General features: G+C 34.9%; 1 protein-coding gene across 3 annotated transcripts in view; it reads right to left on the bottom strand.

The window, feature by feature from the left end:
• Positions 1–9,526: 9,526 nt before the first annotated feature.
• The window catches only part of LOC132751015 (protein mono-ADP-ribosyltransferase PARP4-like), a 66,263-nt gene continuing 51,167 nt past the window's right edge, over positions 9,527–24,622 (bottom strand). For 2 of the 3 annotated variants that reach the window (XM_060741111.1, XM_060741114.1), the window contains 6 exons: positions 21,557–22,840; positions 18,042–18,171; positions 14,583–14,657; positions 13,074–13,195; positions 11,652–11,751; positions 9,527–10,013 (listed from right to left, as the gene is read on the bottom strand). In XM_060741111.1, the coding sequence (XP_060597094.1) occupies positions 9,604–10,013; positions 11,652–11,751; positions 13,074–13,195; positions 14,583–14,657; positions 18,042–18,171; positions 21,557–22,840 (2,121 nt within the window). In that variant the 3' untranslated portion in view covers positions 9,527–9,603. The remainder of the gene's footprint in view (positions 10,014–11,651; positions 11,752–13,073; positions 13,196–14,582; positions 14,658–18,041; positions 18,172–21,556; positions 22,841–24,622) is intronic. The other variant, XM_060741113.1, reaches the window with a different exon arrangement.

Raw genomic sequence — 24,622 nt, 5'->3', positions numbered from 1 at the left:
AGGAAAAAATGTTTTAAATAATTTTTCTTAAAACCGTAGTTTTTGTACCGTTAAATAAAGTTAAAATTTAAGGTCCGAAATTACCGTCAGTGACCAGAACAACCGTCAGTGTTTAAGTGATTATAGTTCCGTCAATGACCATAAGAACCGTCGGTGCTTCAGTGATTAAAATACCGTCATTATTAAGCTGTTTTAAGGGTAAAGTGCCGTTATGTGAGTGAATGTGAAATCCAAAGGAAGTGTTCAATATAACCGTCAGTGCTTTTTCATGGATATACAAATATCTTAGTGTGGTAATGTGTAAGAAATTAATGCAGCAATAAAGATCACCTGATCTAATTAATATCAGTGCTTCATAAATATAATTAATGTAAAGTGTTACTACCAACGGAGAGGAACGTCGTCAGTGTTGGTTACCGTCATCTTAATTATATTCTAAGTAATTACATAAGGGATCATCAGTGTTTTATTGTGTGCTTAAGTGTCATCTTTATTGTGAATAACCGTCAGTATAAGTGCCTTTTATAATCTGATCCATAATCAAATAGTTATAATTCTGCAAGTGTGTGATGTCTTTAATTACCGTAAAGTGTCATTTAAGGATAAATATATATTCAGTGCTACAGTGTCGCCGATAGGAATGAATTTCTAAGTGAGAACCGTCAACAATTATTGAGTAAGGAGTCTGTTTTTAACCTTAATAAAGAAGTGGTGCTGTTGAAATTCCCAACAACATATAATACCATCTGTGTTAAATATCGACTACAAAACCATATCGGTCAATATATTGAAATAGAATTATTTCTACAAGTGTCATCAGTGTGATTGGTTTTTGATCTACTATTCCGTCGCATTTATAAATAAGTGTGTGGAAATTTGCTCATCGTTGATATCCAAAGTGTTACTTTACCGTCCTGTTGCAATTTACCATTATATCTGTGAGAAGAAACTATACACTACTACTTCTTGTGGTATCCTACCGTCTATCTGACCAATTACCGTCAGATACTATTCTTCTAGAGCTACCACCTCACTATAGTTACAAGAGAGATTGAGGAAGTAACATTATTGTCAAACATCTCAGAATTTAATGTACATACTACGGTCAATACAGTGCTACAAGCAGTAATAAAATCCTCTCATTTCTACAGAACCGTCAAGGGGATTAACTTTTGATAGTAACCTCATTTATATATATAAGTATTGTTGAAGAGTACCTTAAATAAAGAGACACACTAAAGACTATGGACCTTTTACAAATATAAAGTACTCCTTTTTCACTAATGTTTAAAACCTGGAAGAAGTGTACTCGCCGAGATGAACAAAAGATGAACACTTAGATATCTTTATTCTTAATCAACAATAACGTGATAAAGTGACGATTGCTCTCTTACACTGGTGAAGATGTTATCAAGCTGACTTTTAACTAACTGACACAACCATAATCATATCAAATTGAACATAAACATTCAGTGGAATAACTTATATACTAAATAAGTGACTATTTCTTTCACATATATTATCTTAAGTTGAACTGAAGTATTTTTGTGTCGCCTCTACGGAGTAGTGGCGACATATAGGGATCACTTCTCCGTCGTCTGTCTGTCCGTCCGTCACAAAACTTGTCCGGACTACCCCTCATAAACTACTGGTGCAATTTCATCCAAACTTTACAGGAATGATCAGTATCAAGTCTAGTTGTGCATATTGTCAGCATTTTCCGGTTCAATGATTTTTGTCAGAGTTATGGCCCTTTAATAATTTTTAATTTAAAAGTTTGTCCGGACTACTACTCTTATACCACTAATGCAATTTCAATGAAACTTTACAGGATTGATCTGTAGCTCAAGTCCTTGCGCATATTGCAAGGGTTTTCCGGTTGAATGATTTTTGGCCGAGTTATGGCCCTTTGATAAAAAGGTGTTTTTTTCTGTGTGTTGCCAGATACACAATAGCTTGTCCGGACTGCTCCTCATAAACTACTGGTGCAATTTCATCCAAACTTTACAGGAATGATCAGTACCAAGTCTAGTTGTGCATATTGTCAGCATTTTCCGGTTCAATGATTTTTGTCAGAGTTATGGCCCTTTAATAATTTTTTTTTTAAAGTTTGTCCGGACTAGTTCTCTTATACCACTTATGTAATTTCAATGAAACTTTACAGGATTGATCTGTAGCTCAAGTCCTTGCGCATATTGCACGAGTTTTCCGGTTGAATGATTTTTGCCTGAGTTATGGCCCTTTGATAAAAAGGTGTTTTTTTCTGTGTGTTGCCAGATACGCAAAAGCTTGTCCGGACTAATCCTCATAAGCTACTGGTGCAATTTTATCCAAACTTTACATGATTGATCAGTACCAAGTCTAGTTGTGCACTGTCCGTCTGTCTGTCCGTCTGTCACAAAATTTGTCCCAACATGAAATTGGCCATTATGAGGCGACACATGTGATTACTGATCGCTCTTGTTATAGAGTAAGAAGGAACTCGTGAACTTTATATACAGAAGGATACTTGTTATTAAACAGAACATTTATCGTAATATTACCATCTTATACACTTACTCTTAATAATCACCATATGCTACCATTTCCATTGTTAAGGTTTCTAGTTAAATAAAATGTGTTAAATGTTTATCGCCTCCGTTGTCAAGCTTCCATTATAAAATAAGTGTATCAAAGCCTCAAGCCAGGTTCAGACGAATCCCTTTGTAACAGTGGCTGGGCGGCCACGTTGCAGAACAAAACTGTAAAGTTTGTATGAAAATGGCTTTGTGGTTGATGAGCAGATGTAGTTTAAAGTAAAAGTTTACGGACACACGCCAGAAGAAAAACGATCACAAAAGCTCACAATGGCACAGGTGAGCTTAAACAATTAAAAACAAAGTAGAAACAGGTGTATTAAAGTGAATAACATTCATGATTTTCTAGAAGATTGACCCTAGCAACAACAACAAAAAAAAAAACAAAAAAAAACTACCTAGGGCAAAAAAGTGGAAAAGGAAAACACTTTGCATTTATTAATTATATAGAGGATATTGTATAAGTGCAAGTTCAATACTGAATTTATTGCACGAGTTGAATAAAATTATATTATGCGAGCCTCTGGCGAGCATAATATTATTTTGTTCAATGAGTTCAATAAATTTCAGTAATGAACTTACATGAATTTAATATTCTATTTATCACATACCCAAAATAAAGACCATTTAAAGTGAAATAAGTTGCATTGAAGCGCCTATAGTATAACGATAAAATTTTTTGCTAATGACGTCAAGTCAAAATATATGCATGGCCATGCAATACCATATTTTCAGTCGCAGAATCGGCACAGGTATATGATTAAGGATTATACTTTTTTTTAAAATAACAAATAATTTTTGTAATTTTTTCAACCCTGTAACTTTAACATAACATTATAAGACAGCACCAAATTTTATAACAAATACTTCTGTATTCAAATTAAAGTTTGTTTATAGTACAAAAAGCAGGTTGGCTAACTTTAAACATTTTGGTTTTCAGCAAAAGCACATTATGTTTCCATAACAGTAAGGAATAATATTTCCATTTAACCAATTAAATGTTGATTCAAACCAATTATGACATATATTTCTCACAAACAGTTAGCAGGTCATTAAAATTTACTGTTTAGCTTGACCAATATAGAAAGACACCAGGTGTCCCTCTCTACATTATTACAGTTACAAGTATGCACCAGAGTAGGACCACCAACCTTCTAGAGTTTCCTCACATGAAGGAATCCAAAGTCCATGATGGGATTCAAACCCATATAATAGGTAGTAAGCAAAATAATTGAAGTCAGTAACCTTAACTCAGCTATTAAGGTTTACAAGTAGACATATTGATAAATTGAATTGAATATTGTAGTAAAAAATAATCTAAGAAAACATAAATTTCAAGGACAAAATATAATTCAAATTTCATATTTGACCTTCATAGTCAAGGTCAATCAAACATCAAGGTCACACTTGAATTTATCATCTTGTCAGTTTTGTCACAAGTGTACAATTGTCATAAGTGTTCTTTTGTTTTGTCTAAGAATACATAAATAACAAATTTATGGCAATTTAAGCCAATTTCTATAGTCAAGTCAATGAAAGGTCAAAGTCATATCAAAATAGTTCAAATTGTCAGTTTTATCATGTGTTCTTTCCTCTAAGTAAATATCAAATCTGTAAATAAATAACAAAAGATATGAAAATTGAAGGGAATTATAATACCTTCACCTTGATCTCTGTATAAATCACAACAATGTTAAGATAATCTAAGCTTATTTCAATATTTAACCTTGATGGTCAAATTTAAATAAAGGTCATATTTGAATTACTAAACATATTAGTTTTGTAATATGAGTTCTTTTGACCAAGTGTAAATCAACAAACCCCAAAATTATAAAAATTGATGTAAAATAGATATGTTTAATTAAAATGATACCAACACTGTAAAAGCCAAGCGATAACTTTTCAGCTTTACTGGTATAGCAAGGCCTTGGATCAGTGCTCTATTCTGTATGATTTAACCAAGATGGGGTTTGTTAGAAGTCAAGCTGGATACATCCTCCTCACAGGAGAGAAATCTTAACCCATGATATGACTCCAACAGAACAAAGACTAAAGGTTCAATGTAAGTGAAGGCAACAACCTGAACAATTTGGATATATACCTTATCTAAGCTGTGTAGGAATTGTACTGATGGCTGATTTAAACTTAAAATTTACATTTTGATGTTCCTTAAAATGATAACTGACAGTTCCAAACTCAGAAGCTTGAAACATTCACTTGTAAATTACAGAAAATAAGATCATGGTAAACATCTGATTTATTTATTCACACTTCAAAACATGTAAAAAATTCTAAAAAAAACCTCAAATTTATTAAATCGATTCAAAATTATTACTTATTCTGCGTAAACAAATAGATCTACAATGATAACTGTAAAGCATAAAGAATAAAAATACAATTATATACACTATATATATACAGCAGTTCCTATAAATAAATATAAAAAGAAAATAACTTTTATCACTACAGTATTTAATAATAGTAGAGCATTTAAATCCTTAACATGCTGATTTTATGTAATGGATTTGTCCTGCTTGGAAATAAGGACAATCCATTCAAAGTAGGGGTGTCAAGTTTAGCTTATATGCTAAACGTTTAAACAGCAACATAATAATCGGTTTAATGTTTAACCGTCCATACAAAAAGTACTCTTAAATTTTAAACATTAACTTTGCTTCTTTATGACAAGATATAACATTTACTTCATATGTTGTTATACTCAACAAGATGTCAATTAAGATGTCCAATTATTTTCTGCTAAGGCTGTACCGTACTAGATAGCATGCAACTGAGAAAAAAAAACAGGTCTGTATGACTAAATTAAAAAGAAAATGTTGTATCTAGTCAGAGTAGAACAAAGGTAATAAATAAAACCATACTTAAAATTGTTTGACTATTGGTATAATGCTAACCTTGGTTACTGTTTATTGAAAGTTTTAACCAGTTAATGGCTAAAAGCCAAGCGAAACCATTTAAATGGATAAACATGACACCCATTATGCAGTTTAAAGCAGCACGCCTCCAGATTCATGCTAATGTTCATGAAATTTTTAAAAGTAAAAAAATATGAAGTTACCAAAATGAAGCAATCTACACATTACAAATAGCACTCACAACCCGCGAGAAATAATTAAATAAGGTCAAAATTTTGGAAAATAACATTTACTGCGTTAGGAAAGCAATATAAATATGGTAATAAATACTGAAAAATCAATCATTAATTGCCCATAACATGCAAATTTTTCTTCAAATCTTGAATCTTTTCCTTAAATCTTAGTACATTTTTCTCAGATTTGAATTTTTTTGAAATATTTTGATCTATCTTGAGGTATACAGCTTTAAGGGATTCAATATCAAAATACAAAATAAGAGCACCATATATAGGTTGTTAACACTTGTCTGTTAAGATAACCAATTTTTGTCAATATTCAGGTAAAAAAGGGAAATGATAATACCTATAGTCTTACAACTGTGCATTGTCATAATAATCAAGTACGCCAAGTTTTATGTTGATACCTTTCATAGTTTTAAAATCATTCTACTTAACAGGCAATTTTGACAAATATTCCAAGCTAAAAAGAAGAATAAGGGGAAAGTAATGCTTACAATTGCAACTTGTCACGATAACCAAGTATACCACGTTTCAAGTTGGTACCTTTTAAAATAACTTAAATCTCTGGTAATTTAGGATCTAAAGTAAGACACAAAGTTTGACTCAGACCAAAACAACTAAAAATACAATAACTATGGAAGTCAACAAAAAATAAATAAATTACAATTTATCACAGTTCTAGAAAAAAAAATCGAATTTGTATTGAAAAAATCTTTTGCACTCATTGAACTTCTTTTTTCTTGTGGCTATAAATACATATATATGTTTAGGTGAAAATACAATATAGATAGTTATATATAATCAATGCTACTACACCTGAAACCAAGAAAAATATAAATTATTTTTAAATACAGAAAACATTTACACTTATCTCAAAGCTTTTCTGACCCAATCAAAATAATATTTTTTGTCTTCCTCCACAAAACTGATTTCGTCAGAAGTAGTTCATTAAATAAACAGTACATTTCAGTATTCATGTACTGTATAAGTGGATATTTACGCCTCACAAAAATTTTGAGAATGTCAGAAAGTGGACTTTTTGCGCGCCGAAATATATTACGCACATACAATTTAAGAATATACCGTTTTTGTATTTGTTCTATTAAGTTGTTAAATACGAGGGCTGTCCGGAAAGTTCGTAGACAAGGCTATACAATTATAATAAGCTGTCATATCAATACAATGATTGAATAATTTGCTAAAGTATTTATTTGCTACATATTTCTAAATTAAAAAACATGATAAAAGTAATATTCGCAATGCGCCGATCACCATGGCAACATGATCAACGAATCACGGAGAACTTTGATTTCATGACGATAGCTACTAGAATAATAAGTTGCTCAAAGTTGTAATTTTAATACAAACTCTTGTTTTAATTTTGCGACATCATCAGATACTATAACATGATATTTACTGAAAATTATGACGTCATACGTAAATAAACAGCTTGTTAACGACGGTTATTGGCAACGAAGGTGCATAAATTTTGTGTTGCAAAAACGGACAGAGCAAGGTAATGATATTTAACTTCATAGCAACGCTAATATGGCACCAACTCAGATTTAAATCTTTACTTTAAAAATAAAACCAACCATAAAATGTTAAAGGCAACTTGTGTTTAAATGTCAAACAAGATTAAGAAGCGGCGATGACAGTATATCGTATAAGAAATGCCCAAGACGACCAAAGGTAGCATGGGCGAAATATCGTACAGTGCGTTACAACAACCTTTGAAATAGACAGACATCTCACACACTGGGAACCAGTGACATTTTTGTTTTAAAATAGTATTTCAAAATATGAAATTCATAAAGTAAAAGCAACATAACATGTATTAAGTATAGGCCAGACAGGTACAATGGCTGTTGAAATCGGAAGAAATTGAATAGTGGGTAAACATGAAGTTAAATTGACGCCGTTGACGTTGTCAAAGTGCTCCATGACGATGTATATATGTTGTATGTAAATGCTGTTAAAATACAAACGTAAGTCACAGTTCAGTATTTTTTTATAAATGTGTTCGCAGAATATATATATCTTTCCTGACAAAATTTGTACAATGTATGTATTGTTATACAATCAGAAATGAAGAAGTATATGAACTTTTCGGACATCCCTCGTACTTTTATTATTTATATAACTGTTTGAAATAAACATTGTTAGTATGATAAATACCTAGCTGATTACACATTTTTTTGTCATATTTTGAAACAATTTCTTTTGTTATATGAATAACCTATTGTGTTATTAATACATTATATTGTTTTATTTAAACAATTGTGATTTGTTAAAACGGAACTTAAACAAACAAGCAATGAGAAAAAAATAATCTCAGTACCTGAACAGTCAAACTTATTCATGTAAGATGCTGTATGAAAACGTGTTTGCAAATGATAGAAGAAAGTTTGCATAAAAAAATTTCTTTAGCACGAATAATTTCAATTTGCAAATATCACAAATATTTCCACATAACAAAATAACCACTTATACAGTATAATGCTGAAAAACCTTTTCTTTTCATTCAGTTAAATGATCATAAAGCATATTTGCAAACTTAAAAATAACAAGAAACATGGCAATGCCATGAAACCAGGTTTTCAATTATCACCATTGTAGATAAATATGTTGTATTTGAAATACAAATACAAGCAACAAACAATGTAACTATGTGCAATGTAAAACATGAATAATGTAGGAGGAATTGCGACTGAAGAAGTGTTCACTATATATTCTGTATAAGGAAAAAACAAAGGGCCATAATTAGGTCAAAAATTATCCAATCACAAACCCCGACAATATGTGCCAGGGCGCTTGGTGACAAAGCTTCTGTGAAAGTTTGAACAAAATCCGTTGAGAAATGTAGGACGAGTTCAGCACAGAAGAATTTGTTCACTATATATTGATAATTCTGTATAAGGAAAAAAAACAAAGGGCCATAATTAGGTCAAATATTATCCAATCACAAAACCCCGACAATATGCCCCAGGGCACTTGATAACAAAGCTTCTGTGAAAAGTTGGTCAAAATCCGTCGAGAAATGTAGGAGAACTTGCACACGATAGAAATTGTTCACTATATATTCTGTATAAGGAAAAAAAACAAAGGGCCATAATTAAGTCAAATATTATCCAATCACAAAACCCTGACAATATGCGCCAGGGCACATGATGACAAAGCTTCTGTGAAAGTTTGAACAAAATCCGTTGAGAATTGTAGAGGGGGTTCAGCACAGAACAAATTGTTCACTATATATTCTATATAAGAAAAAAAAAAAAAAAGCAATAATTAGGTCAAATATTATCCAATCGCAAAACCCCGACAATATGCCCCAGGGCACTTGGTGACAAAGCTTCTGTGAAAGTTTGGTCAAAATCCGTGGAGAAATGTAGGAGGAGTTGCGCACAGAAGAAATTGTTCACTATATAACCTTTATAAGGAAAAAAAACAAAGGGCCGTAATTAGGTCAAATATTATCCTATCGCAAAACCCCGACAATATGCCCGAGGGCACTTGATTAAAAAGCTTCTGTGAAAGTTAGGTCAAAATCCGTTGAGAAATGTAGAAGGAGTTGCGCACAGAAGAAATTGTTCACTATATATTCTATATAAGGAAAAAAAACAAAGGGCCATAATTAGGTCAAATATTATCCACTCGCAAAACCCCGACAATATGCGCCAGGGCACTTGATGACAAAGCTTCTGTGAAAGTTTGGTCAAAATCCGTTGAAAAATGTAGAAGGAGTTGCGCACAGAGGAAATTGTTTACGCCCGCCCGACCACCCGCCCGCCCATCCGCCCGCCCGCCGACATACCTCAATCTAATAACCAGTTTTTTCCTTCGGAAAACCTGGTTAAATATGCATATTTCAAAATTTGATCTTTTATCAGTTCCTGTTTCACCTCATTAAACAGTTTATACCAAAATCGGTTGTTTTACAGTGCTTTTCGCAAACATTGTTTTCTCCTGTATTTTTGGGCTAATGCCTTCTCTATGCAAGTTCAAACAGCGTCCAACAAATTCGTACCAGTTTGACCCCAGCTCTAGACTCGTACAAACCAGTGGGTGTCTTTTATCTGCCCATACCCAGAATTCAAAAGCCATATCTATTGCCGTCCTTACTGTATCCCTGTCTGTACCAGCCGGATCAAATTTTGTAATTTCGATTTTTTCAGACACCAATTTGATCATGACGGCATCCTGACTGTCATCGAAGTATAGCTTACAGTTACGAGGAAACGCTTGTGGCAACAGAAGCTTGAACATTTGCATCAGTACTATGGCGGTGGAAATAAGGTGAAGAATTTCCTCGTGGCATTTTAATCCTGTAATAAATGACATCATCATTATCATAATTATACAAGTGACATGAAGTTGTCACAAAACTAAGGTTTTCTTGCCATCAACAAAATCACAAGATGATCATAACATCTCTGTTAGTGTTAAGTAAGGACTTTTATTAGTGAAATATTTATTTATGAAATTCATTAATCGTAAACGTTTCCCTGCTAAAAATAGTCAAGTGAGAGTAAACAAGCAATTATCATAGTATTGCAAGCAATCCATAAGTCCCCTACCGATTAGAACCCCAGCAACATTCTGATTTCAATTTTACCAGTGAATAAATGACACGAATGAACTTAAATCTTTTGAGTTCTAAGTTTGTCTATTTCACAGTAATGTGTTAAGTTTCCCTGCCTAGTAAGGAAATTATGTTTATACAACCTTGTCATATTATTATGATGTGGGATTTTAAAGTAAATCCTATAAGGAATGAAGAAGTTACCAAAAAATACCAATTTCTCGAAAAAAATCTAAGTTCAAGGGGGACATAATTCTGGAAATAGTCTTGCTAGAGTATTTAACCTTCTCAAAAATGTTGAGTGATAATAAGAAACATATATATGAAGTTTGAAGTAGATACATTAGGAAATAAAGAAGTTATTTAAAGAAGACATTTTTTTTTTCATAAAAATTCTAAGTTCAAGGGTGGTAATACTGATTTTGTGCTAGAGTTGTAAACCTTGTCACATATGATGTGGTTGATGACCAGAAACTTATATTTAAAGTTTGAAGTAAACACCTTAAGAAATAAAGAACTTATAGTGAAAAAGCTGAAAAATTTAAATCAGAAATCTTGAAATTCAGGCTATTTGTTGCCATAGCAACCAGAATTTTTAACATAGGAAGAAAAGAAAAAGATGTGCATAATCTGCAGACTGGCATCTATCCATTTTACAAGTTTCATAAAAATATTTTCAGTACTTTTTGAGTTATCACTGGATCCAGTTTATGTGTTAAATTTGCCATATTTTCAGACTATTTGTTGCCATAGCAACCAGAATTTTCAACATAGGAAGAAAAGAAAAAGACGTGCATAATCTCCATACTGCCATCTATCCATATATCAAGTTTCATAAAAATATTTTCAGTACTTTTTGCGTTATTGCGGGATCCAGTTTTGTGGACGGACGGACTGATGGACTGACAGACAGACGGACAGACAGATGGACGGAGGGTAAACCTAAAGTCCCCTCCAGTTAAACCGGTAGGGGACAAAAAGTGTTGGAGTACAGTACTTAATAGCATATTCCGGTACAATTCTGGACAAGGCCCTTCAATGATTAAATACTCAATCTCCTGATTTATATATCATAATGAATGAAAAATATAAGAACTATCAAAAAATATCAGAATTATCGAAAAAAAGGCTCAAACAATATTTTTCTACTTTGTGATCATGATTTCTGGAAGGGTCTGGATCTTGTACTGCTCCAACACTGTGGTGAGAAACGTTTGAAATAGTGTGACAACCCTGCACTAGGTTGTAGGTTGGTTGTCTCAACTTTTTATATTTTGAATTGCATGTCATTAAACTGTGAATGAAATATTTCCAACTGATCATCCGGCAATTCCATCACACAGGAAAAGGGTTAGAAAAATGCCAATAAAATGATACCAACCTAGTGATTTTAAGCCAGCTGTCTCCAGAACAGATTTACAGATACTGAAGTCAATGCAGAGTAATTTCTCCAAATTATCATTCATCTCCCAGTAACCATTCTGTAAAACAAAGCAATGATTTGTTTTTTGTATTAAAGCAGCTTATTGTACTTGTTTTCAATGGAATCATCAGAATCAAATGTCAATTAGTTATCATAGTAACCGGTATGTTTTGACAAAGCAACGAAAATGAGTACTCATGCATATTTGACATATTGCCATTTATGGATGTTACAAGTGTCAAGTTTTTTTTTATAAAATAATATACAAAGTACTTTCAAAGGTTCTCCTCACTTACATAAGCATGTGATTATGATCCGAAACACATGACTGTGTTAAGGACTTCAAGTGAATAGATCTTGCACACTAAACTGAACCAGGAAGAAGGGCTATATTTTAATCCACACGAGAATTATGGGCAGTGGAAAGTGACCCCTGGTTATGATACTAGAGTCAAGTGAATACCTAGACTAGCAAAATTGAGTTTTAAGGCTTGGAAAAAATAAACTTTAACCAGTAATTTTCAAAGTTCAGAGGGCCATAATTCAGTCAATATGCATACTAACTTTTTGCATCTTTGAGAATTAAACCTTGAATTATGGTTCAAAAACTTTTAACTTTTTAAGTTTCAAGCAAATATCTTTGACTCATGAGACATGAAATTGTTCAAGAAGTTGCACACAACACCATAATTAAAGTGATATGTTGATGCAGATGCATGAAAACTTACTCTTTTTGCATATGAAAGCTCAAGCACTATTCTTATAGTCAAGACAAGAAGCAGTTAAACCAAGTGATGCTCCCTGAATAGGTTTTGGACACAGGTAAGTATACCTCATGTAGTGTCAGAGTTATGTCACAGACATAGTTCAAAGCATAAAAATGAACAAAGGGCAATAACTATAACCAAATTAAGCAAGGCAGAGTTATGGTTCTTTTGCACTGCACTTCTATATAATGAGACCAATCTTCCTACAAAGTTTCATGTTGATACCTCTTACGGTTTCAGAGTTATGTCCGAGTTATGTTCCAATGAGACAGTAATAATGTGGCTACTCTATTGTTCTCTATCCACACAAAAGAAAATAGCCACATAAAAGCATCGTGGAATGAATGACATCAAAGAGAAAGAACAATTACCTATTGTCCCACTAGCCACATTTTTACTGTCCCGTGAGAGCGGATGCACGGACGGACAAAGCGGCGACTATATGCTCACCCTTGTTCAAGTTACTAGTACACTTTTCCAAGCTTACATTACTTATTGCATCCATTTGTCAAACAAATTGGACTGGGACATCAGTGTATCTGCACTATATTATACATGGTTGTATAGTCTGAAAGCAATACTTTTACACTAAAAGCTACCTGATTGTACTTACCAGATTCTGCATTTTCACAACCTGACCTAGATCAGGGAACACCAGTCCACGTCCGCTGATGATACAAGGTATCTGCATTCCTATACCATACTCGTATAGCCGAGTTCCTCTAGAAATTTCTGCTGAATAAAATGAACAGTGAATCATTAGATTAACAGTTAAACAATAAAAAAATGATCTTTGGATATTGTTGGTGAAATATGTATCATCTTGCAATATTTGCAGCATTTTGTTTACAAATAAAATTTAATTATGGAATATAACGGGCAATTTGATTGGTTGTTGTTGTTATATATAATTATAGATGTTTTTTGGCACCTTTTCAGTTAGCAGTGGCTAAATTGTGCACTGGTAAATGCAATGTTGCTTTATTTGCCGTAATCTGGAGTGAGATCTACAAACACCACCATTTCATATATAATTTTGTCAGACATGGTCGAAGATGGATGCTTTTACAAATTTAGTCTTATCTGTTGGAAGTTTTTCATTTGTTTCATTAAATTATCAAATTTCAAGCATTTTCTGCACAATTCAAACTCCAATCTCTAGTACCTAATCATTTAGGCTAGCAATGTTATTTCTATGCACTTCTAACTAAAACAAAATATTCTTTGTGCCCTATTTGAAGATCTAGGAATCTAAAAAAGCCAACAAAAGGAAATACCAAATAATACAATTTCTTTTGTTGTGTTGAAATATAATTTGTCAAGCTAACACTGATCAAGACATTATGACAAATATTAGACATAAATATACTAACATTAAACAACACAACCTGGGGTTTTAAAAGCACTCTTGTTTTGAAAGAATGTATGGCCCTTGGGGGGCATTGAAAATAAAGAAACTATAGTGTGTTAGTGAAATATTTCGGACTTCAAATTATTTCATTATCATTCAAAATGAGCAATCATAAAGAATTATGGAAAAGTAGATAAAAAGTTGGCTGCCGTATTTAGGTATTTCGAAATTTGATTATTAAAGAAACTTATGAAATGTAACAAGTTCAATAAAAACAAATGTTTCCTTTGCCTTTCTATGTTTTGAATACTGAATACTGAGCCGCGTCACGACAAAACCAACATAATGCGTTTGCGACCAGCATGGATCCATACCAGCCTGCATATCCACACAGTCTGATCAGGATCCATGCTGTTTGCTCACAGACCCTATACATGTAACAAGTAAATAAACTGATAGCGAACAGTATGGATCCTTTCAGACTGCACGGATGCGCAGGCTAGTCTGGACCCATGCTGGTCGCAAACCCATTATGTTGGTTTTGTCATGACGCGGCTCATTTGTAAACCATACCTGTTTATATACTACACTCATATAACTATGTGTTTGTTCTTATATCAAGGTTTCCAATTCAACACAGGTGTACAATATCAGCAAAGTAAGGTTACTTACATGGAATTAAGGAACTGATCATTTGCATGGACATAAACATATAATTTTGACATATCACTATGAAAAAATAAAATTACTACAAAGCATGGAAAGTTTTACCTCTTTTCTCTTGTTCTTTCTCAACCACAACTTTACGACTCGCACCAAAACGTAACCCCTGGCTAATAATTGAGCCTAAAATATCATTTGAATACAAGTGTACATTATAAAGTGAAAAAGTACTATTACAGACAAGGAAATAGATTAACAAAAGGATGAAATGTTTAAAGTTTGCATGAAATATTGAAGACAGTATGAATATATTTGAGCCGCACTATGACAAAACCAACATAATGGGTTGCGACTAGCATGGATCAAGACCAGCCTGTGCATCCCCAGATCTGATCAGGATCCATGCTGTTCGCTTACAAACCCTAAAACAAGTAGAGATACTGATAGCGAACAGCATGGATCCTGATCAGACTGTGCTGGTCGTAAACCAATTATGTTGGTTTTGTTGTGACACGGCTCAATTATAACTGCACAAACAGCTGAACAAAGATGCACATGCTAGAGTGGTTTGACCAAACTTCATTATTAGACTTCATAAAGTCAAGGACAATAACAAAATACAGGAAAACAAGATCTCTTAAGAATGCCCAAAACAACAAATCTTGGTTTGACATTAAACCTGTTTTTTTTTAAATAAAAATAAATATAAACCAAGGCTAGCCTGAAAATCTGTGCAGTTTGACCAGGTTAGCCTGAACATCTCTGCAGTCTGACCAGGCTAGATTGAACATCTGTGCAGTCTTATCAGGCTAGCCTGGTCATCTGCACAGTCTGACCAGGGTAGCCTGAACATCTGTGCAGTATGAACAGGCTAGCCTGAACAACTGTGAAGTCTGACCAGGCTAGTCTGAACATATGTGCAGTCTGATCAGGCTAGACTAAACAAATGCACAGTCTGACCAGGGTAGCCTGAACATCTATGCAGTCTGACCAGGCTAGTCTGAACATCTATGCAGTCTGACCAGGGTAGCCTGAACATCTATGCAGTCTGACCAGGCTTGCCTGAACATCTATGCAGTCTGACCTGGCTAGCCTGAACATCTGTGCAGTCTGACCAGGCTAGCCTGAACATCTGTGTAGTCTGACCACGCTAGCCTGAACAACTGTGTAGTCTGACCAGGCTAGCCTGAACAACTGTGCAGTCTGACCAGGCTAGCCTGAACATCTGTGCAGTCTGACCAAGTTAGCTCTGAACATCTATGCAGTCTGACCAGGCTAGCCTGAACATCTGTGCAGTCTGACCACGCTATATACTTTTGGTTGCTTAATTTTTGTACTTTAATACTGACCTTTTTTTAAAATTCAAAGCAGTTAAATCAATTTAACAAATTAAGTGAGTTTAGGACTACAGAAACATTTAAAGACTAGAAATGTGTCCATAGGACACGGATGCCCTCACACGCCACTGTTCTGTCAATCTTATGACTCTAGGTCAAATATTTTTTGGACTACATGTGCCACAAGTTGAAAGCTAAAAATCAACAAAGGGCCATAATTCTGTTAAATTTGGTCGCAGCAAAATTCCTTCCTTTACTACCATCTACACCTGAAGGTTGTTCATCCCTGTAAGTTTCAGCAAAATCTGCCATCCGGTTTAAGAGGAGTTGCGTTCACAAAATTTCTACATAGTATATAGTGAAAAAATCAACAAAGGGCCATAATTCTGTAAAATTTGGTCGCAGCGAAAATTCCTTCCTTTACTACCATCTACACCTGAAGGTTGTTCATCCCTGTAAGTTTAAGCAAAATCTGCCATCCGGTTTAAGAGGAGTTGCGTTCAAAAAATTTCTACATAGTATCTAGTGAAAAAATCAACAAAGGGCCATAATTCTGTTAAATTTGGTCGCAGCGAAAATTCCTTCCTTTACTACCATCTACACATTAAGGTTGTTCATCCCTGTAAGTTTAAGGAAAATCTGCCATCTGGTTTAAGAGGAGTTGCGTTCACAAGATTTCGGGACGTACGGCTGGACAAACTGACGGACGGACGGACTAACGGACAAGTGCAACGCTATATGCTCCCACATTGTGGGGGCATAATAAAACTCATACTGAAACTTGAATATGTTTAAATGCAGTGGTTTTTATAGAAAATGTTACATATACCTGTTGTAGACATTTTAAGAAAATCTCAACATTACATGTAAACTAATTCACAAGGGATTTGTCCATGGATGATTTTTAATTATTTAAGGCCCATTAGGCCCCCAAAATGCTATCATTTTATTTCTCCAAACCTTTTTATTTTTGTTATCTTATTTTACCTTGTTAACATGCTCTAAATTGAATTTTATTTATCTAAAATAGGCCATTAATGGGCAAAATCAAGCAGAATATCAAGGTACTATGCACAACTAGGCTTGGTGACAACCAATCCTGTGATTAGTTTCACTGAAATCCCCCCAGCAGTGTTAGAGATGACTTAGCACGGAAAAGATTACTGGATGCACATATGGAAGGATGGAATTGGACAGACAGTGAGTGCAATTACTATATGCCTTCCTTCACTGGCATAAAAATAGTGACTTCTGAGGCATAATGTACCTTTAGGTTTATTGATGATCTTCCTAATTAGTCTATGAAAGATTGTTGTAAGAGTGTATGCTTCAAACTGAATTTATTGAATAAGTTTAACAAAATAATATTTGTCTTCTTCAATCAGTGGAACTATACAAATATAATTTTATATTTATTTTTGTCACCAAGCCTATTTGTGTATAGTATATTGATTTTCTGCTTGAATTTGTTTTGCACTATTATGGCCCCTTAATGGTCAAATTTCGAGTAAAATAAGCTTGTCAGTGATTCATCACCAAACTTAATTACTTGAGGGATTTCAGTGAAACTTCACAATATTGTTTGTCGCTATGCTTAATTGTGCATACTCTCTTGATTTTTCCCTTAAATTTTTTTACAAAATTATGGCCCCTTAATTGACAAATATTGAGTAAAATAAGCTTGTCAGAGCTTCATCTCCAAACCGCTGGGGGATTTAAGTGAAATTAAAGCCGAGTTGTTCATAGTGTCTTGATTTTCTGCTTTTTATGGTCTCTTAATGGTCAATTTTCGGGTAAAATAAGCTTGTCCGCACTTCATTACCAAAACTTCAGGGAAACTTCACAGGATTATGTTTGCTACCAAGCCTAGTTGTGCATACCCTCTTGATATTCTGCTTGATTTTTTGTGTGCAAAGTCTTGGCCCCTTAATGGTCTATATTTTAGTAGAATAAGCTTATCCACGCTGCATCACCAAAACTGCTGGGGGATTTCAGTGAAACTTCACAGGATTTGCAATCCTTAGCTCCTTTGAAGTTGCTTCTCCGATTTAAAGTTAATTTGCTTTGTACCATATCATTAAACTTCAAGGGAGATAAGGTGCATTGTAAAACCATCGAAACCTTGCACTATATCTCACGGTGAACCTGGCCAAAAATGTCACCCTGAGCCTTCAGAACTCTTAAACACAAAATAAATCTGGGTTTTTTTCTACATTATTTATACACTTACCATCACATATTCTTTCACTTCTAGGCATAGACATTGCCCTCCAAGATACCTGTGGTTTGCTCCTCTCTTCTTCCATTTCTTTTCTTAGTTCTTGTTCAAGTTCGTCCTCTTTAGAAACATTCAGGGAATCCTTGAAAGGAAACAGTGATATAATGAAGTGTTTCTCTACTTTACTGAAATCACTTGACATTTGCTTTGGTTGTGTTTTGTGTGGCAACAGATGTCTTTGTGCATGAAAATTTCAATTTTTACTTATTACTTGAATTGTTACAGGTACTGTCAACTGAGAAAGACTAATTAATTTTACATCTTGATAGCCTCTCCACATAATTAAACTTAAATTTAAAGTGATCCATAAGGTGAAAACTTCACATGGTCCAAGGCAAATTCAAAGTAGATGACTTTGACCATTTAACAACAAAAGGGTTGATTATCATCTCATGGAAACCAAATGGTTAAGCTTAGGTGCATTAGGCTTAACTTGATCCGAGCTTGAAGCACTAGCCAGTGAAATAAGAAACAACGAGAGATCTATCTACCTACAAAGTTTAATGTTGATATCTCTTATCATTTTAGAGTTATGACCAGGACAAAGTTCAAAGTATAAAAATGAACAAAGGGAAATAACTCCAAAATTAAGCAAGGCAGAGTAATTTTTTTGTGCACTACACATTTACTCAATGAGATCTATCTACCTACAAAGTTTCATGTTCATATCTCTTATAGTTTTAGAGTTATGTCCGAGACACACTTCAAAATGTAAAATGAACAAAGGGTAGTAACTCCCCTCGTTGAGGTGAACATTTGAGCCAAGTTTGAAGAAAATCTTTCCATTAGTATAGACTTACAGAGCGGACACAACATACTGTCTATAATTTGATTGTTTGATATTTGACCTTCAATAATTGTGATCTTGACCTTGAGCTGACACATGGGCAACATGGGTTCTGCACATCCCTTCAATTGGTATAGGATTTATAGAGCGGACACGAAAATGGAGACGGATGGGAAATTATCTTGAATATTTTTTTGGCCATTTCATAAATATAAAAGAAAGTCATTTAACCATAAATAAAATACAAACAGTTTACTCTGAGAGTATCTAGAATTTCAAGGAACCCGGCATAATTTACTTTGAGATAAATGGAATTTGATTTAAAAGGTGCAATTAATTGCCTTGTAATACTTTGTACCTGTTTTAAATGGAGGGATTGTACAAAGTTGTAGGTCTACTTCTAAATGCTAACTGGTGCACTGTGTATGAATCACTTATCAATACTTAATAAGAAAATAATCAACAGAACATGTTCATGTAATGCACGCAGGATAATTATCAATCTGAAATGCACACAATCATATAACTAATATTAGATTTACCAATATCCAAAACACCTGCTGGAAAAAAGGTATATTTCACCATTTGTATTAAAACAAAATATAGGAAATCTCTTGAATTGGAAGTATACATTAATGTATGCATATATTATACAGAACAAATAAAACATATAATGTTTGCATAATAAATTTTCTCAATAAAACTGAGATTTAAGTATCTTACGGTAAACAAGAAATGAGTCCATAGAACACAGATGCTCCCACACTCCACTGTTTTGTCAGTCTACTGACATACAGTAGGAAGGTATGAAATAGGGATAGGCAAAGGAAATTCTTCATGACACCCCTTAACATTAAGTGGTTGGGGAATAAAAACAACAAATTTATTCCCCAAATGAATAACACATGCTGACCAGCATTCCTGTAAAGATTCAAGACTCCATGTCAAATATCTTTTTGGCTACAGGCGACACATATTGAAAATTGGCCATTTTTACCAAGTCAAGGGCAATAACACTGACAAAACTGAATTAATCCCCATACCCCCCCCCCCCCCCAGGTGCACAGCTTCACATGCTGATAAACATTCCTTTTAAAGTTAGTTGACTTTGGCTCAAGCACTTTTAGAGCTACATGTGACACAACATGAGAACACACGCACAGACAGACAGCCTGACAAAGAACAAATCTAAATCCCACCCACCCCCTAGAGTGGAGGTATTAAAACCTGTAAAGCAATATTTAGAGCATGTCAATTCCACATGATGACCAGTAGTTTTTAATATACATTGTACTAGCAATAAACAATCATACTTTATGTGTCAGCCAATATGACAATATTTCACCTTGATGTTCCGATCTTTGATCATTGGCTGTCTCAATGTTTCAATTTTTTGTGTAAAAAAAAAAAAAGGTTTAAATCTAATTGTCAGGACAACAGGACTATAAAATTTTAAGTATAAAAATTACTCCATCTGGAGTAAAAATTTGATTAGACATAAAGGATGTTCAAATATATAAGAAGAAATTTTGACAGGACTTGATGTACTGAGAGTCAACTGTATCAGTACAGCTCAAACAATTTTTTCACTTCCCGCTCAGTCACCGCGGACACTTTTAACAGCGAACAGAAAATCGCGGGAGACATACTATTAACAGTTGTGGCAACAAATCACCGCAGACTGGTAATAAAAAACACCGCGATCCGCTGTGGAAAATCACAGAGATTCGCCTTGATCAATTTGCATATAATTTTAAATACTGTACAGGTAAATGTTCACGTAAATGTACATGGCCTTGTTAGAAAAAACAATAACACTTATCTATTGCTTAAATAACAGCCGTTAAATCATCTGATATCTATAAAAATTGGTAATTTTGAAGTTCCATTTATGTAAAAAATATATAACAATCTAAAATTTAATGCACTTAACGTTTAATAATATGTCAATAATTGACCCCATAATTATCCAACATTTTTTTTTTTTACTTTTGAGCAATAATTAAGCACGTGTAATTTTTCTGGACAGGAAAAAAAAGATGACAAAGGATGGAAGTCAAGTTCAGTGTCGGCACTTCTTTGATGATTCCACAGGCGATACACACGTGTAAACATCAAAGATTTACAGATTCTTTTGAAGAGCCGACTAAGTTATTTTTCTGAGGTCATCTCGTGTGTAAAGTTTGTGTATATTATTAAACAATGGAAACATTAATTTTCATTTATTTATGGATGCTACTTTGGCTGCCAGTGTTTTTGTGTATTTTAGCAGAATGGAATTTCAACAATCAGCAATGAATTTTGGTAAATAACAATTAAATATTTTAACATTTTTTAAACAGAGAACTGTGGGCTAACATTTCCAAATGTCCACAATTATATTATAGGAGACAAATTTTGCGTGGACGCAGGTAAATACGTGTAATAATTGATAAATCATCACATGAGAGAGCAAAATATGGTTGCAATTTTCCACAGTGATCCGGGGCGACGATATGCAGCAGCGCAAATTTCACCCGATCAGGTGGATGAGCAGAAAGTCATAACTGTTGCAGCGATGTCGCGGTGACAATCCATCCATAAAAAAAATCGCAGGGATCAGCTGACTTTGGAAAAATTGTTAAAGCTGTACTGTATATTAAGAAAGTCAAACCTTATAAAAGTGTTATGTTTTACAAACCTCTTGAAGTTCACGCATATCTACCCTCCTTCCCCCATAATTTCTTCTAACATGAGCTTCAATGCTTTTCTTCTCAGGTATTTCTTTGCTTTCCTGCTTAGAGGCTTTGGTAAACTCCATATCATTATCATCAACAGCAGATTTAGATAATGACATTGCAATCATCCTCTTAATAGGGCTAATATTGGGACAACTTTTTAGCATTTCCAAAGATCCACCAGTTGTTGCACCAAAAGAAAAACTTGGATCTGGAGCTGGATGTCTAGATGTTACTAGAGAAGATGAAGGGCTAGGAGCACCCCTTGGAGAAGCTGGAGGTCTGGGAGCATCCCTTGGAGGTGGTGGTGGTGCTGGTCTGGGAGCACCCCCTGGAGGTGGTGGTGGTCTGGGAGCACCCCCTGGAGGTGGTGGTGGTGTTGGTCTGGGGGCACCCCCTGGTGGAGGTGGTGGTCTGTGAGCTTCCTTTGAAGGAGGTGGTGGTGGTGGAGATGCACCCGTTGTTGCACTAAAAGCAAAACTTGGTGCTTTAGCTGCATATCTAGGCTCTACTTCGAAAGATAAATAGCTTGGAGCTCTCGATGGTTGGAATCTGTGGGCAAGCATTGGAGGACATGGGGGTGGTATAGTCGCATTATTTGATGAAGGTGGGGGTTGTGGTGATGCACCCGTTGTTGCACCAAAACCAAAACTTGGTATCTGAGCTTGATAACTAGATGCTACTTGAAAAGATGAAGGAATAATAGCAACCCCTAGTTGTGGTGTGGGTCTTGGGGTATCCCCTGGAGGAGGTGGGGGTGGTGGTGGTGCACTCAATGGTGCAGGAGAAAAAGGAGAACTTGTTGAAAAATAATTATGCACTGTTGGAATTTTATCCATCTGATGCATCAATGATTCATCAGACCTTTCCAATGCAGAATAAGTTTCAAGAGGCTTAGACCTAGACATAAATTTAGGAGGCTTAGACCTAGACATAAATTTATCAGTTCTTGCATTAGGTTGTGGCATATCTAGCTGTTGTTGTGGCTGTTGCAATTGTGGTGCCATTTGTTGATGCACCTGTGGTGCTATGTGCTGCTGAAATTGTGGTGCCATTTGCGGCTGCAATTGTGGTGCCATTTGCTGCAATTGTGGTGCCATTAGCTGATGCAACTGTGGTGCCATGGAACAATTACTCAAATGAAGATGAGAAGGGAGGCCAGTTTCTGCTTTTTCTGCTTGTGAACTAATACTTGATGATTCAGGAGCTTTGAAATGTGACTTCATTGCTCTCCTTGCTGGTTTTTTCTGTATGCAAAAAAAAGAACTCTTATTCATATTAGTTCTGCATTTTGATTCATACTTTTGAAAAAACTAGAACTACCACTGTCATGGCGTGAATACCCCCGCATACCTCTTTGTCAGAATCAACAGTGGCCATTTAGAGCTCAAGGACAACCTCCCTGCCAAATCTGTGGTTACTAAGTCAGTGCATTGCTAAGTTATGTATTCTACATACTTCAAATGTGAGAATGTCAAAATCAATACACTGCAGACAGGCATTCTTAAGCATTTGAGAAGACAAACTTATTCTAGTAAAAATCCCTGTGACCTTGACCTTTGACACAGTCAACTAAAAATCAATAGAGGCCATCTACTAGTCATAAACAACCTCAATAACAAAAATGAAGACTGTTGACCAAAGCATTCTTAAGCATTTGACGGGAAAAGCTTTTTTAATCAAGGTCCCTGTGACCTTGACCTTTGACCCAGTGACCTAAAAATCAATAGGAGCCACCTAATGGTCATGATCAACCTCCATGCCAAATATGAAGACTGTGGGTCAAAGGTTTCTTAAGTTATTGGGCAGACAAACTTTTTGAAGTCAAAGTCCATGTGACCTTGACCTTTGACCCAGTGACCTCAAAATCTATAGAGGTCATCTATTAATCATGACTAACATGCATGGCAAATATAAAGACTTTAGGTCAAAGCTTTCTTAAGTTATTGGGCGGACAAGCTTTTTATAGTAAAGGCCCCTGTGACCTTAACCTTTCACCCAGTGACCTCAAAATCAATAGGGGTCATCTATTTATCATGACTAACATGCATGGCAAATATAAAGACTTTAGGTCAAAGCTTTCTTAAGTTATTGGGCGGACAAGCTTTTCTTAGTCAAGGTTCGGGTAACATTGATCTTTGACCTAGTGACTTCAAAATCTATAGGGGTCATTTACAAATCATGACTAACCTCCTTGCCAAATATGAAGACTGTGGGTCAAAGCTTTCTTAAGTTATTGGGCTGACAAGCTTTTTATAGTTAAGGCCTCTGTGACCTTAACCTTTCACCCAGTGACCTCAAAATCAATAGGAGTCATCTACTAATCATGACTAACCTCCATGCCAAATATGAAGACTGTTGGTCAAAGGTTTCTTAAGTTATTGGGTGGACAAACTTTTTAATGTCAAGGTCTCTGTGACCTTGACCTTTGACCCAATGACCTCAAAATCAAAAGGGGTCATCTACTAATCATGACTAACCTCCATGGCCAATATGAAGACTGTGGTTAAAGGAAACTTAAGTTATTTGGCGGACAAGCTTTTATAGTAAAGGCCCCTGTGACTTTGACTTTTGACCAAGTGACCTCAAAATCAATAGGGGTCATCTACTAATCATGACTAACCTCCATGCCAAATATGAAGACTGTGGGTCAAAGGTTTCTTAAGTTATTGGGCGGACAAATTTTTTGAAGTCAAAGTCCATTTGACCTTGACCTTTGACCCAGTGCCCTAAAAATCAATAGGGGTCATCTACTAATCATGACTAACCTCCATGGCAAATATAAAGACTGTGGGTCAAAGCTTTATTAAGTTATTGGGCGGACAAGCTTTTCTTAGTCAAGGTCCCGGTAACATTGACCTTTGACCTAGTGACCTCAAAATCAATAGGGGTCATCTACTAGTCATGACTAACCTCCATGTCAATTATGCAGGCTGTTGGTCAAAGGAATCTTAAGTTAATGGGCGTACAAGCCAAAACCAATGGATGGCCAGATTGACGGACGGACAGACAAGCTGATTCCAGTATAC

This window comes from Ruditapes philippinarum, unplaced genomic scaffold, assembly GCF_026571515.1.
Source record: "Ruditapes philippinarum isolate M1 unplaced genomic scaffold, ASM2657151v2 ctg1618_1_1_1_1, whole genome shotgun sequence".
NCBI classification, from domain to species: domain Eukaryota; kingdom Metazoa; phylum Mollusca; class Bivalvia; order Venerida; family Veneridae; genus Ruditapes; species Ruditapes philippinarum.
Note: the sequence above shows the minus strand (reverse complement) of the source record. Positions and strands in the feature narration are given on the sequence as shown.